The following is a 16580-nucleotide window of genomic DNA, read 5'->3' as shown; positions in this document are numbered from 1 at the left end:
TTATACCTGTGATCAAAAGGATATAAAGCCTCGTCAAATAGATCTGTAAATTATTTGGCTTTAGTTTACTGAAATCATTCAGATGGTGGCTTCTTTGATCCTAGTGGAATTACAGAGGTGAGTGCTGCTAATCTACTCAAACACTTTCAGATGTCCTTCCCTTTATTTGTTCTTGTGGGCACTGTGCTATAAAGAAGAACTTGGTTCAGAGTAGCTAGTTCATCTCACCAAGGAAATGCTGTATTCATGAAGGAAATACCATAATTACAGAATAGAAAAATACATATTTTATACATGATATAATAATCAGTTTGCAGTATATGTGTGATATGGGACTTTATTATAGGGGATGGATCGTTGGGATACTAGCAAAGCACAGAGCGAAAAAAGGAACGATCAATATCCCAATAGAACATATAGAAACTTTATTGAAAAATCACAAAGTACGAGGGGACCGACAGAATACACATTATAAATAGGGGTGCATGTCCAACAGGGAAACATGTATTACTCACAGTATATCATAATAGGAAAACATCCCGCTGTACATGTCATAGAGATCTACTGAGTAACAGTGAAGACATCCTGCATGGCATAAGGGATCACGATTACCGTATTTGTCAGACTATAAGACGCACTTTTTTCCCAAAAATTTTTTTGGGGAAAATGGGGGTGCTGCTTATAGTCCGAATACACTTACCAATACCCTGACGGCAGCAGGAGTCGGGCGATTCTGCAGCGGTCTTGGTCTGATGGTCAAACTCCCTTCCCAGGCTGGTTCGGTGGTGATGCGGGGTGCTCCGTCGGCATTTTGTGAAAGCCTGGTGGCCCCTGCACCTCCATTGTTGCGAAGCGGTTGCCTTCGGGGACGGTGCATACTCAGATTGAGATCTCGTGGCTGAGAGATCTCAATCTGAGCATGCGCCACCCTCTGTGGCCATTTTCCCGGAGGCCACCGCATCGCAGGAATGGATGTGCGGGGGCCTCCGGGCTTTCTCAAAATGCCGACGGAGCCCCCCGCACCACCGCCACACCTGCAGCACCTGCTGAACCTACCGCACCAGCCTGGGATGTGATTTCCCAGAGGCCATTGCACCTGACGCACCAGCCTAGGACCACCTAACAGACCCCTGTTACCACGCTCCACCAGTGCTGCCGATTCCACCCCGGTAAGCTGAATTCGGACTGTAAGAAGGACCCCCCATTTGGCACATTATTTTTTTCCGCCTATTTTCCTTGGTCTGGTGCGTCTATAGTCTGAAAAGTACTATAAATATCAGCCATAAAGTTTTGGTGCAGGTGGCACTAATAGGGCATCGGTCAATGAAAACAATGTGCACAATAATATTGCTATAAAACCACTATTTTACACCATCCCATCTGGCCTATGGAGTCCCAAAGATCCCCTGCTAGGTACCTGATCCACTACTAAATATAGAGGTAATTTTTGTTCCTACCTGGATCAATTGAGCAGCACACTAAGGTCCCTGGGTGGACACGTGCCCACCCAAACGCGCTTTTCGGTGGGCAGTCCGGTCCGAGGAGTGTCCTGGGCCTGGTCTGGCACCACCCATCTTCTTGTGATGCCGTCCTCCTTCTTGCTTCATGTGGATGATACGTCCCTATGTCATCCAAACGGGCTCTCCGGCATTGCGCTCCTGCTCAGGCGTACTTTTCTTCCCTAACTAAAGCAGTGTGCATGTGCTGGGGCTCTTTGACCTTTCCAGACACCTTCATACTGCAGTACTTTACGCCTGTGATGGACTGCGATGCCAGGGAGACACTGGATAACGTAGGGACGCGTCATCCACACAAAGCAAGAAGTTAGGAGGTGCCGGACCAGGACCTGTGACACCTATCAGATCAGATTGCCCCTCAGGTGAGTACAATAAAAGGTCTTTTCCTCCTCTTTCAGGTTGGGATGGAGGCAGATATATAGCAATATAGAATGCTGTATTTCAGGCCTGAACGGTGATGGCCGCATCTCATATCGGTCAAACGTGGTGACAGGTTCCCTTTAACCCCTTAGCGACCGCCGATACGCCTTTTAACGGCGGCCGCTAAGGGTACTTAAACCACAGCGCCGTTAATTAACGGCGCTGTGGAAAAAGTACATAGCGCCCCCCAGAGGCCGATTCTCTCCGGGGTCTCGGCTGCCGGGGGTAGCCGAGACCCCAGAGAACATGATTCGGGGGGTTTTTAACCCTCCCCGCATTTGCGATCGCCGGTAATTAACCGTTTACCGGCGATCGCAAAAAAAAAAAAAAAGCGATCTTTTTAATTTCTCTGTCCTCCGATGTGATCGCACATCGGAGGACAGAGAAAAGGGGTCCCAGGTGGCCCCCCAATACTCACCTAGCTCCCCCGATGCTCCTCGTGTCTCCCGGTGGGCGCCGCCATCTTCAAAATGGTGGGCGCATGCGCAGTGCGCCCGCCAGCCGGCCGGCACCGGGAGAATCTTTGGGGTCTCGGCTGCCGGGGGTAGCCGAGACCCCAAAGAGCATGATCGGGGTCGGTATTACCGACCCCTGTTTTGCGATCGCCGGTAATTAACTGTTTACCGGCGACCGCAAAAAAAAAAAAAAAAAAGTAAAGTGTAATTCTCTGTCCTCTGATGTGATCGCACATCAGAGGACAGAGAAATAGGGGAATTCGGGGACCCTAGCATACTCACCTAGGTCCCTGGATCCTCTTGCTGCTCCTCCTGGCCGCCGGCAGAAGAAAATGGCGGGCGCATGCCCAGTGCGCCCGCCATCTGTCTCCATCTGCCGGCCGGCAGGAGAACCGCAGTTGGGGCTAAAATTAGGGGTAGGGTTAGGGCTAGGGTTAGGGCTAGGGTTGGGGCTAAATTTAGGGTTAGGGTTGGGGCCAAATTTAGGGTTAGGGTTGGGGCCAAATTTAGGGTTAGGGTTGGGGCTAAATTTAGGGTTAGGCTTCTTTCACACTTTCGTCGGTACGGAGCCGTCGCAATGCGTCGGGCCGACATACCGACGCACGTTGTGAAAATTGTGCACAACGTGGGCAGCAGCTGTAGTTTTTCAAAGCATCCGCTGCCCAATCTATGTCCTGGGGAGGAGGGGGCGGAGTTACGGCCACGCATGCGCGGTCAGAAATGGCGGATGCGACGTACAAAAAAAGTTTCATTGAACGTTTTTTTGTGCCGACGGTCCGCCAAAACACAACTGATCCAGTGCACGACGGACGCGACGTGTGGCCATCCGTCACGATCCGTCAGCAATACAAGTCTATGGGCAAAAAATGCATCCTGCGGGCACGTTTGCAGGATCCGTTTCTTGTCCAAAACGACGGATTGCGACGGAATGCCAAACGACGCAAGTGTGAAAGTAGCCTTAGGTTTAGGGTTGGGGCTAAAGTTAGAGCTAGGGTTGGGGCTAAAGTTAGGGTTAGAGCTGGGATTAGGGTTAGGGTTTGGATTAGGGTTGGCATTAGGGTTACGCTTGGGATTAGGGTTAGGTTTGGGATTAGGGTTAAGGTTAGGGTTGGGATTAGGGGTGTATTGGGATTAGGGTTAGGTTTGAGGTTAGGGTTGAGATTAGGATTAGGGGTGTGTTGGATTTAGGGTTTTGATTAGGGTTATGGTTAGGGTTGACATTAGGGTTGTTTTGGGGTAAGGGTTGTGATTATGGTTAGGGTTAGTGATTAGGATTATGGATCAGGTTGGGATTAGGGTTAGGGGTGTGTTGGGGTTAGGGTTGGAGCTAGAATTGGGGGGGTTTCCACTGTTTAGGTACATCAGGGGGTCTCCAAACACGACAGCCAATTTTGCGCTCAAAAAGTCAAATGGTGCTCCCTCCCTTCTGATCTCTGCCGTGCGCCCAAACAGTGGGTTACCCCCACATATGGGGCATCAGCGTACTCGGGATAAATTGGACAACAACTTCTGGGGTCCAATTTCTCTTGTTACCCTTGTGAAAATAAAAACTTGGGGGCTAAAAAATCTTTTTTGTGGAAAAAAAAATATTTTTTATTTTCACGGCTCTGCATTATAAACTTCTGTGAAGCACTTGGGCATTCAAGGTTCTCACCACACATCTAGATAAGTTCCATGGGGGGTCTAGTTTCCAAAATGGGGTCACTTGTGGGGGATTTCTACTGTTTAGGCACATCAGGGGCTCTCCAAACGCGACATGGCGTCCGATCTCAATTCCAGCCAATTCTACATTGAAAAAGTAAAACGGCACTCTTTCTCTTCCAAACTCTGCGGTGCGCCCAAACAGTGGTTTACCCCCACATATGGGGTATCGACGTACTCAGGAGAAATTGCACAACAACTTTAGTGGTCTAATTTCTCCTGTTACCCTTGTGAAAATAAAAATTTGTGGGCAAAAAGATCATTTTTGTAGAAAAAATGCAATTTTTTTTTTCACGGCTCTACGTTATAAACTTCTGTGAAGCACATGGGGGTTCAAAGTGCTCGCCACACATCTAGATAAGTTCCTTAAGGGGTCTAGTTTCCAAAATGGTGTCACTTGTGGGGGGTTTCCACTGTTTAGGCACATCAGGGGCTCTCCAAACGCGACATGGCGTCCAATCTCAATTCCAGCCAATTCTACATTGAAAAAGTAAAACGGCACTCCTTCACTTCCAAGCTCTACGGTGCGCCCAAACAGTGTTTTACCCCCACATATGGGGTATTGGCGTATTCAGGAGAAATTGCATAACAAAATTTATGGTTACATTTCTGTTTTTACACTTGTGAAAATAAAAAAAAATGGTTCTGAATTAAGATGTTTGCAAAAAAAAGTTAAATGTTCATTTTTTCCTTCCACATTGTTTCAGTTCCTGTGAAGCACGTAAAGGGTTAATAACCTTCTTGAATGTGGTTTTGAGAACCTTGAGGGGTGTAGTTTTTAGAATGGTGTCACACTTCATTATTTTCTACATATAGACCCCTCAAAATGACTTCAAATGTGATGTGGTCCCTAAAAAAAAAATGGTGTTGTAAAAATGAGAAATTGCTGGTCAACTTTTAACCCTTATAACTCCCTAACAAAAAAAAATTTTGTTTCCAAAATTGTGCTGATGTAAAGTAGACATGTGGGAAATGTTATTTATTAACTATTTTTCGTGACATATCTCTCTGATTTAAGGGCATAAAAATACAAAGTTTGAAAATTGCAAAATTTAAAAAATTTTCGCCATATTTCCGTTTTTTTCATAAAAAATCGCAAGTAATATCGAAGAAATGTTACCACTAACATGAAGTACAATATGTCACAAAAAAACAGTCTCAGAATCAGCGGGATCCGTTGAAGCGTTCCAGAGTTATAACCTCATAAAGTGACAGTGGTCAGAATTGCAAAAATTGGCCTGGTCATTAAGTACCAAATTGGCTCTGTCACTAAGGGGTTAAAAGGTTATTCTTGTGTATGAAATTGTTATGGTTAGACAGCATGAAAATAAGCCAGTTTGCAAATGACTTGCTTTTCCTATTTGCTGTCCTGCTCCTGCTATGAGAGATTTTGTCTTGTATTGTTTACAGCTTGTTACCAAGGAGACTGACAATTAGAGCATGTCCAAACATGGCCAGTAGCTACATTTCAAGCTGAGGTGTTAACTCATGAGATCCCAGCCACCTCTTTCCAGCACATTGATTTCTATAATGCAGCTATACAATTATTTGAGTCAATAGGGGGCAGATGTTCTGTACCCAGCCTCGGCCACTATGTGGTTGACAGCTCTGTAGTCCCGCTCCACAACGGAGTGCATCTACCTAGCAACGAGTACAGCTGATCCGCTATGATGGCGGGTGTCGCACCCCAAATGATCAAATATTGATGACCTATAGTATAGATATGCCGTCAATATAAAAGGCCTCTGGAAAACCCCTTTAATGATACTTCTGTCAACGCCTAATCTCTCCCAATTTTGATCATATCCCTCACATCAGTGTTGGTATTGGGGTACATGCACATGTTGAGTATTTAATGCTGTTTTTTTTTTTTTTTTTTGCGCTCCGTTTTGGCACTAAAGCGAAATAATTACTTAGTTGCCAGCAAGTGGCCGAGATTTCTGAAATCTCAATGCACTCGTTGACGATTTTTTCCTTCAGATCTGAAGCCGCTTCATATCTGTAGCTTGTCAGTTCTTTCAGCATTTTTCATCCACTCCAGTGCATGGAAAAATCGCATACCCTAAGGATGTAATCTTTCAACTTTCTCATGCTAAAATCCTACTTAAATCCTACTTAACTGGTTACTCTGACGTGTGAGTCTTGATGGTTAAAGCATTTTTGGAACGTAATCTGTTATTGGGAGATGTTATGTGATATTAGCTTTCATGAAAGTACGGTATATCATAAACTCATTTTTGCTTTTTCGTCATCTAAAACTATTGGAAACTTTTTTTTTTTTTTTTTATATTTGAAAATGCCATTTTCAAGCCTTTTGAATGTCTGTGACATTACTAAACCTCTCTTATTACCGTATCTTTCAGGTCCAAGATGGGCTTCCTGGAACTTAGGAGTTTTTATTTGCATCAGATGTGCTGGAATTCATAGAAACCTTGGTGTCCATATATCAAGAGTGAAGTCTGTCAACCTGGATCAATGGACACCAGAACAAATCCAGGTAAATCGATGAATTTCTGTTTGTACCCCCTGTACTGATTTATGTGGAGATATGATAACCCCATGTGTCCTTCCGGTATACTTCTGATTGGATCCTAGTTTCTAGTGTATTCCATAGAGTAAAAGCATTGCAGATAAGATATACTGTGGAATATTCAGCAGCGTAAGCTGAGCGCTACTGAGGGTTTGTTATCCCTGATAATTTAAGCTATCAATTTTTCTCACAAATTTTAGGATAGAGTTCACCATTTTTTTTTGTATCCTATTATCAGACTTGTCATTTTGGGAATATCAGGTTTTCACTGCTTATTATGAAGGTAAAGGTGGAATATCCCTGCTCAGTCCTTTTGCTTCCATTTCCTAATGTGTCTCATAGTTTCTTCCCTGCCAGAGGTCCAGGCTTCTCCATTACCCCGTGTGGCTTGGGGCCCTCTGTAGCACTATAAATCTTAACAAACATTTTGCCTGTAGCTTATCTTACTTTTCAGCCACTCATGTCCCAAAAGTTTCCTGTTTGTGCCTTTCTGTGCTTTGCTCTTGTCAGACGTGAGCCGCATATTTATGTTAGGTGCTATTAGCAGAACACGTCTAATCTCCTGGCACAGCAGCTGCGAAATGAAATGGCAATGCCTGGAAGGAGAGCACATCATCAATGCGCTCCGCAAACCCCATGAGTGGGGTCCTACATTTACCCCAGAGGAGAACTTTGGAAATATCTTCTTCAAGCCTTTAACTCGTTAGAAGCAGATTTGTGCGTGTAGCGCATTGTGCCGTTCTCATACTCGCGGACCTGGTTTGCTATGCCGGATGATAAATGGATGTGAAGCATGCAGATGGCTTGTTGGAAATGATTTAGCTTGTAAGGATCACTTTCCTTTTTTCGAGTGTTTGAACTGTTCGTAGATTAAAGCGTTGCATCTTTTGGAAGGGATGTCAGCTGCAGAATATTTCTTTGATCAGAGACGAGATAATGATTGAAAGACCATTTACTATCAGAGGCCCTTTGGATTGTAGCACTTGAATTATATGCAGTAAATATTCTGCCTTTTTGTGTCCCTCCCATCAGCGGAGACTGACAATACTTCTTAGATAATTAATGTAAGACCGCCTTTCCCTTGACATCTGCTGTTGGGGTAAACAAGGATCAGTCATCATCTGGAGATGAGCAAGAACTCTGCCAGGGCATTATCATGCTCTCCATGCTCAACTGCCATGCATGCTCAGGTGAGCATAGTGGAGAAGTTGGCCCTGACGGCAGCCATCTGTTTCCACTGAGTCCTACCTGGAGTGAATCATGTTCTAGGCACTCAAGGGCAGAGGTCATGTCATAGGTTCTCTGCTCTCTAGGGGTCTGGGACCATTTTGTTACTTTGTATTTCTCAAACGAAGTCATAGGCTATATTCAGTTTGATGTATGATTTATGAAAGATGCTTGATGTATGATTCAACAATACTTGTGACAGCATACAGTGGAATCCATAGTCTACCATGTTGAAAAAATAGCTACCTTTTTTGGCAAGTTACAATACTGAAAATACTGAAACCCCCTTCTTCAGTATGATTTGTATTAGCAAGAAGAAGAAACGACATTGGTTCATTTATCCAAAATATTGGGTTGGAGCTTTTCCCAATGTAAGAGCAAAGTCCTTGATTCCAGTGATGTCCCTTACGGGGTGCTTTCTATCATTTTGATAATCTACTGCTGAAAAATAGTCATTTTATCTCTAGAGGACTAGTAAACCTGCTGCCATGTAGTCCTCCTTATTCATGAGCTCTGTAAAACCCCGCCCCCAACACTCATTGGCAGTTTTCTGCCTCTGCACTATGTATACAGAAAGCTGCTTATCGGTGGTGGTGGTGTGGTCATACAGAACTCAGCATTCCGAGAACTAGTAGACCTACAGCAGATAAAATCCCAGAACTAGTAGACCTACAGCAGATAACATCCCAGAACTAGTAGACCTACAGCAGATAACATCCCAGAACAAGTAAACCTACAGCAGATAACATCCCAGAACTAGTAAACCTACAGCAGGTAACATCCTAGAACTAGTAAATCTACAGCAGGTAACATCCCAGAACTAGTAGACCTACGGCAGGTAACATCCCAGAACTAGTAGACCTACGGCAGGTAACATCCCAGAACTAGTAGACCTACGGCAGGAAACATCCCAGAACTAGTAGACCTACGGCAGGAAACATCCCAGAACTAGTAGACCTACGGCAGGAAACATCCCAGAACTAGTAGACCTACGGCAGGAAACATCCCAGAACTAGTAGACCTACGGCAGGAAACATCCCAGAACTAGTAGACCTACGGCAGGTAACATCCCAGAACTAGTAGACCTACGGCAGGTAACATCCCAGAACTAGTAGACCTACGGCAGGTAACATCCCAGAACTAGTAGACCTACAGCAGGTAACATCCCAGAACTAGTAGACCTACAGCAGGTAAAACATTGATTTTTATGAAAACTACAGAAAGCAGCCCATAAGTGGTAGATCACTGGAATCAAGGTATTTGCTCCTACGTCATGCTGCTCTCAGGTGGGTTAGCAAAAACCTGGTGACAGCTTCCCTTTAACATTGATATTGGCCCACAATCACCAGACTGAGGCTACATGTGTGTTCTTTAGGCCTTTATCTGTCCAGTTTGTATCTGCATTGTTTATGATGCCTATGAAAGCGCAGTTGGCTTGTTGCAGAATGGGGATTTCTGCCCGACACTTGAGATATTGTGATGACCCTTGTGTGTTCAGCTCACGTCTCCATGCTCGAGTTTTGAGCCTCAGCTGTTATATATGTTACTTTGCATTAGACATGTTTTGAGAGCCTGTAAATTTGTTATATTTTAGTGGATAAAATTGCTATTTTGGTATGTTTTTGCATTTCCCTTCAAGGCAGACGGTATCCACTGGGATAAGATGACACTCTGCTGTAATTATCACCAATGTGAATACGATCTTCTCACTTATTCTCAAAGGGCCCGGCTTGGTGCACTGCTCCTATGCTAGGCTGCCTTTGCAACTATCAGATGGATCACGTTACTAAATTCCCAAATGTAATAACTTGTACAGGGTGACACTGCCTCATTCTGTGAAATAGTTCTTGTCGTACGTGACAATGCTGCACAATAAAGGATCAGTGGTTTATTTCCTGATATTTAACCTTAAGTTCTGTTCCTACGGTGGGATCCATTACTTATGTATAGCTTCTCTTTACACAACTCAATTTAATTTTAATATATTTTATGCATTTGTTCTTCAGGATTTCAAAATCTGTGCGTTTAGTGAAGAACTTCAGTGTTTTCTTTGTTTGGAGAAAGGAATCCGTCTTGATCATGTCATTGGATAGTATCTTGCAATAAGCTCAAAACCCAGCCAAATCTGATTACATTAGCGCACCACAAGATGAGCGGCAGGATCAGGCTGTACTACACAGCCAGCATCTTGCTGCAACTGCAAAAATACGGTCAGTCCCGGCCATTTACACCCAAAAATGTAGCAGTTAATATTAACTCTGGCAATTATTTAGCTAGACAGGTGAGAGACTTCCTCAATCCCCTCATCAAAAAAGTGTTCCTCACTAAAATAGCCTTACTATATATAATGTACAAAACTTGGTGTCTGCAATGACTGAAGAGATTAAATCTTCCACGGTGAACGCGATATAAAATAATAAGGGGGATCAAGGGTATAACGTAATTGCTTTTTTTAATTCAAGAATGGAATAAAAAATAAGCAACAAGTTGTATGTACCTAAAATGGTACCAATGCAAATGGTGGCATCCTGCTAAAAGCCAAGATTAAGAATTAGTAAGTTACGGCTCTCTGTATATTGTTATATATTAACAGCCTTCATCTCTATCTGGAGCCGTGGCGTCTTAATGGTGGAGCCCTTTGTAGGAAGAGCGATCTTGTGCAAGCCTAGATGGTCTTGCTTATCATTATTGGCACCAATGAAGTTTAAGCAAATAATGTGGAATATCTCCTGAAAAAGAGTCAAGTGAAAGTTATTTTTTTTTTTGTGTAGCACACTTGTGTTAAATACAAAAGAGCAAGTTATATTGTTTTTTGTTTTACATAAATGTTTCAGAGGGAAAAATAGAAAATGTATGGCTTGCTGTGACACTGGTATTTACACCCTTTACATTAAATTAGTGTGGAAACACATTTTGACTCACCTGTGGTAAATCACAAATTAGAATCAACTGTGATTAATTATTGGTGCCCATGTGACATGAATTAGACGATGAATGATGATTTTGGTGTTTTAAAAAGTCACATGGTATTCCCTGTTCCTTTGTCAAAATGGTGAAGACAAAGAAGCTGTCTGAGGACATCAGAACTGCTATTATTAGCAAACACAAGTCTTCCAAAGAATATAAGGCCATCTCCAAAGACCTTGGTTTCCCAGTTTCAACAGTTTGCAATGTTATTAAGCAGTTTGACAAGCATGGTACTGTCAAGAACCTCCCTGGCCGTGGGGGAAAGTGGAAAATTGACGAGAGGTCTTCAAAGGTTGGTGCGAATGATGGAAAAAACAAACCATGTCAAACATCTAAAGGCCAACCTGGAACAGTCTTGGGTCATGGTTTCAACAAGTACTTTACACTGCACATTAAACCAAGCAGAGCTTTATGGGCGAAGGCCAAGTAAGAAACCATTGCTGAAGAAAAGACATAAAATGACCACAATCTTTCTGAGAAAATGTTCCGTGGACAGATGAAACAAAAGTAGAACTTTTTGGCAATGCAATGCAAAGCAACATTTTATTTACAGACCGCGCGATATAGCTTATAAGGAAAAGAACACCCTACCAACAGTTAAGCATGGTGGAGGATTCATAATGTGAGTTGCTATGCTGTGTCTGGCAATAGAAGACATGACTGTATCACAAGAGAATCATGAAATCAGAGAATTATGAAGAGATTTTAGAGCGAAATGTCCTATCAGTGTAAAAAAAACTTGGGTTGAGTGGAAGATCATGGGTCCCCCAGCAAGGTAATGACCCAAATCACAAATCCAAAAGTACACCGTAATGGTTGAAATAAATAAAAAAAAATGGACTGTTTAAATAGCCAGCAATAAGTTTTCATCTCCATCCCATTGAATCTACAATTGGGGAAAAAGAACCCTGCAAACATTCAAGAGCTTAAACATACTGCAAAGGAAGAGTGGGAGAAAAAAAAACAGCTGAGAAGTGCAAGAAACTAATAGATTGCTACAAGAATCGTTTAAAGGCTGTCATCCATGGTAAAGGGTGTACAACCAAGTATTATTAGGGGTGCCTTTATTGCTGCCCATGCTGTTTATTGTGGGGTTTTTTAAATTGCAACATGTAAGTTGAAAAACAATGTTTTAGTGTTGCATTACTTTTGACTACTAATTAAAAAATCGTAAGGATATAACTATGGTACATTTCCATTTCTGAAGATATAGTACAGTCTATGGAAAAAAAATAAAGGGGTGCCAATAATGGTTAGCAGCACCAGGGTCTTTTCTGTCGTTATCTTGATTTGCACCAAGCCATCGGATTGACAGGTTTTGCTTTTTGCCTTGTTCCTTCTATTCTTCCTACCATGATGGCCTTCTCCAGTCTCTTCGTATGAGGTGTCCAAAGTGGGGAAGTTGTAGCTTGGTGACCCTTGCTTTGAGCCACGTGTCTGGCTTGATTTGTTCCAAATTTGATTTGTTTGTTCATCTTGCCGTCCATGGTATTGATGGCATCCTTTTCCAGCACCACATTTCAAAGACGTTGATTCTTTTTCTGTCTTGTTTCTTTATTGTCCAGGTTTTTCATTCATTTGTTACTACAGAAAAGACCAAACTAGGTATTAGCCGATTTGAAGACCTTGTCCAATGACTTAATTGTTAATTTGCCCATGGCTATTCTCATACAAAAAAAGCAAATTGTATTTATGAACTGAGAAATTTGTGTAAAAGTAAAACCAAAGCACAATATAAATCTTAGGCAAATGTGTAATAAGGTTAAAAAGATCAATCTACCAGTTCCCATAACGTCCTCGGCTGCTCACTGCGCGGGCACCACTCCTTCTGATAAAGCAAACCCTGGCAATAATTGCACCTGCGCAGAATAGACGGGTCACTAAGGGAAGCATGACATGTCAATAACCGTGTGCTGATGGCAGATACGTACATCAAAACTAGTGAAGTGCCTGCCCTGATGCACGAGAGTAAAACTTTAAAAATAGATTTCTCATTAGTGCACCAACCATATTCTACGAGAAAGATATGAATGTAATAAGACATAAAGGAATTTTACTCATTCCATTTTAGTTAAGGATCAAATGTTCTTCTGAAAGGCCGATTTTAAAGGGAACCTGTCACCCAGTTTTGCTGATAAGAGATACGACCATCACCTTTTCAGGGCTGATCTATATAGTTGTGCTCAAAGTTTATATACCCCGGCAGAATTTTTGCTTTCGTGGCCTCTTTTTTTTTTTTTTTTTTTTTTTTCAAAGAATATGAATAACACCAAAACGTTTTCTCCACTCATGGTTAGTGGTTGGGTGAAGCTGTTTATTGTCAAACTACTGTTTTCTCTTTTTTAAATCTGAATGACAACCCACAACATCCAAATGACCCTGATCAAAAGTTTGCATACCCTGGTGATTTAGGCCTGAAAATATGCACAGAAGTTGATACAGTTGGGTTTGAATGGCTACTAAAGGTAACATCCTCACCTCTGACCTGTTTGCTTGTAATCGGTGTGCGTGCATAAAAGCTGAGTGAGTTTCTGGGATCCAGAAAGATTCTTGAATCTTTCATCCAGCCACTGACATTTCTGAATTGTTATGGGGAAAGCAAAATAATTGTCAACGGATCTATGGGAAAAGGTAGTTGAACTGTATAAAACAGGAAAGGGATACAAAAAGATATCCAAGGAATTGGTAACGTCAGTCAGCAACGTTCAAACTGTGATCAACAAATGGAAAATCAGGGGCTCTGTAAAAACAAAACCTCGGTTAGGTAGCCCAACAAAAATGCAGCTCACAACTGCCAGGCAAATTGTTCTGGATGCAAAGAAAAACCAACCAATGACAGCTGAAATACAGGACTCTCTGAAAAATAGCTGTGTGGCTGTTTCAAGAGGCACTTGAAGAAAAATGGGCTGCATGGTCATGTCGCCAGAAGAAAGCCATTACTGCGCAAATGCCACAAAGTATCTTGCCTACAATATGCAAAAGAGCACAGAGACAAGACTCAAAACTTCTGTAACAAGGTAATTGGAGTGAGGAGACCAAAACTTTTTGGCCACAACCATATTTGGAGAGAGATCAACAAGGTGGATTGCTGACGTTTTGGGGATGTGTGAGCTACAAAGGCACAGGAATCTTCGTCAAAATTGAAGGAAAGATGAATTCAGCACGTTATAAGCAGAGGGAAATTTGAACTCATCAGCCCGGAAGTTGTGCATGGGACGTACTTGTATGTTCCAACATGACAACAATCCAAAACACAGGGCCAAGTTGACCTGTCATTGGCTACAGCAGAACAAAGTGAAGATTCTGGAGAGGCCATGTCTGTCTCCTGACCTCAATATCATTGAGCCACTCTGGGGAGATCTGAAGCACAGAATTCATGCTAGACAGCCCAGGAATTAACAGGAACTGGAGGCTTTTTACCAAGAAGAGTGGGGGCAGCTTTACCATCTGAGAAAATAAAGAACCTCATCCACAACTACCATGAAAGACTTCAGGCTGCCATTGATGTTAGAAGGGACAATACACAGTATTAAGAAATGGGATATGTGAACTTTTGATCAGGGTCATTTAGATGTTTGGGTTGTCATTATGATTTAAAAAGGGAAACTACAGTAGTTTGAGAATAAATGGCTTCACTCAACCACTAACCATGAGTGGAGAAAAAGTTTTGGTGTTATCATTCATATTCTCTGAAAAAAGGCCAAGAAAGCAAAAACTTTTGAGCACAACTGTAGCATTCTATGATATGTATATCTTCCCCCAACCTGACCTGCAAGAGAAGAAAAATAACTTTTTATTATACTCACCTGCAGGGTGGTCCGGCGACTCCCTTCTTTTTGCTATGCCGTCCTCCTGCCTGCTTCGTGTGGATTACGCGTCCTTTCGTCATCCACAGTCTCCTCGCTACAGCGCTCCTGCGCAGGTGTACTTCTTTGCCCTGTCGAGGGCAGAGTAACGTACTGCAGTGCGCATGCGCCGGGGATCTTTGACGTTTCCCGACCTCTGTGCACGGCAGTACTTTTACTCTGCCCTCAACAGGGCAGAGAAGTGCACCTGCGCAGTTGTGTGGTGCCTAGGAGACGAAGCAAGCAGGAGGGGGGCGATCATAAGAAGTTGGGAGGCGCCATACCAAAAAAAGTGATATAGAAAACGTAGGCACTACTAAAAAGTGGTGCCTTTTTGGAACTGCAAGGTGGATTGCAGCTGAGGGGAAAAAGAAAAAAACAATCTTTAAATCTTCAGCTTAGCGAGTGTGACCTGAGCATAAGGGTGAATGGCGGTAAGTGACGTGTGATTCGGTGACTTTGGATTCAGGGAGTTTCCAAGGGAGGAAATACTGAATTGCTGTCTGTATTTTATTAATACTTTACATTTGTTTTTTTTTGTTTTTTTGTTTTTTTAACGGTTCTGTCTGGTGCAATCCCCATTAGGAAATGTGCTCCACTATTGTTAATGCCATCCAGTGCACATCTTGCCACATGTATGCAGTCCTTGAGCAGCCGGTCGAGGGTGCATACTGCTGTGCGAGATGTGAGCACGTTGTGCATTTGGAAGCCCAGATTCTGGATCTAAATGTGCAGCTGGCAACACAGAGATCCGTTGACAACATGGAAAGGAGTTTTCTGATCACTGAGCAGACGCTCAATGGGATAGATGAGGCAGGGGATGGTAAGATGGAGCTGCAGGACAGTGAAGTAGCAAGCTGGGTGACAGAAGGCCGGGTAGAGGGAAGAGTGCCAGAGGGGCTAGTCCTTATCTGGCACACCCCAATAAGTTTGCTAAGTTGGCAGATGAGGGGGGGTGCCAGTACAGTGGTAGCACTGCTGCAGCAAGGCATGTCCTCTGAAAGCCGGAGGAGTGACTGCTCCAGTAAGGAGGGAAATAGGAGAGCAGGGCAGGCCAGACAGGTGCTGGTAGTGGGGGACTCAATTATTAGGGGAACAGATAGGGCAATCTGTCACAAAGACAGGGATCGTTGAACGGTGTGCTGCCTACCTGGCGCTCGAGTCTGACACATCGCTGATCGGGTGGACAGATTACTGGGAGGGGCTGGTGAGGACCCATCGGTCATAGTGCACATTGGCACAAATGACAAAGTTAGAGGTAGGTGGAAGGTTCTTAAAGATGAATTAAGGGAATTAGGCTGAAAGCAAGGACCTCCAACGTGGTATTCTCCTAAATACTGCCTGTCCCACGTGCCACGCCAGAGAGGCGACGGGAGATTAGGGAGGTTAATAAGTGGCTCAAGAATTGGTGTAGGAAGGAGGGGTTTGGGTTCCTTTCAGAACTGGGCCCACTTCTCAGTTGGCTACAGGTTCTACGCTAGGGACGGGCTGCATCTCAATGGGGAAGGTGCAGTTGTGCTGGGAGAGAAAATGGCTAGAAGGTTGGAGGAGTGTTTAAACTAGGGATTGTGGGGGAGGGTATTCATTTTATAGGAGGGGAAGTTAGTGCAGATAGAGACCTTGGCACAAATAAGGAAGATGGGGGGGTGGGGTTAGAACAGTTAATAATTTAAGAAAGAATAGAGGTACAGAGAGGAAAATCAAGTGCATGTATACTAATGCCAGAAGCCTCGCCAACAAAATGGACGAATTAGAATTAATGGTGTTGGAGCATAATTATGACATGGTGGGGATATCTGAAACGTGGCTGGATGAGAGCCATGACTGGGCTGTTAACTTGCAGAGTTAGTCTGTTCAGAAATGACCGAATGGATAGGCGAGGGGGAGGGGTGTGTCTATTTGTAAAATCGTCCTTAAA

The 16580-nt window shown here is 43.3% G+C and overlaps 1 protein-coding gene across 2 annotated transcripts in view; it reads left to right on the top strand.

Moving 5' to 3' along the window:
* The window catches only part of SMAP1 (small ArfGAP 1), a 381004-nt gene that overhangs the window by 89697 nt on the left and 274727 nt on the right, over positions 1-16580 (top strand). For both annotated transcript variants that reach the window (XM_069726628.1, XM_069726626.1), the window contains exon 2: positions 6457-6590. In XM_069726628.1, coding sequence (XP_069582729.1) covers positions 6457-6590 — 134 coding nt within the window. The remainder of the gene's footprint in view (positions 1-6456; positions 6591-16580) is intronic.

The sequence above is a fragment of the Ranitomeya imitator genome, chromosome 5, assembly GCF_032444005.1.
Source record: "Ranitomeya imitator isolate aRanImi1 chromosome 5, aRanImi1.pri, whole genome shotgun sequence".
NCBI classification, from domain to species: domain Eukaryota; kingdom Metazoa; phylum Chordata; class Amphibia; order Anura; family Dendrobatidae; genus Ranitomeya; species Ranitomeya imitator.
The sequence above is the reverse complement of the archived record's forward strand: the minus strand, read 5'-3'. Positions and strand labels throughout refer to the sequence as shown.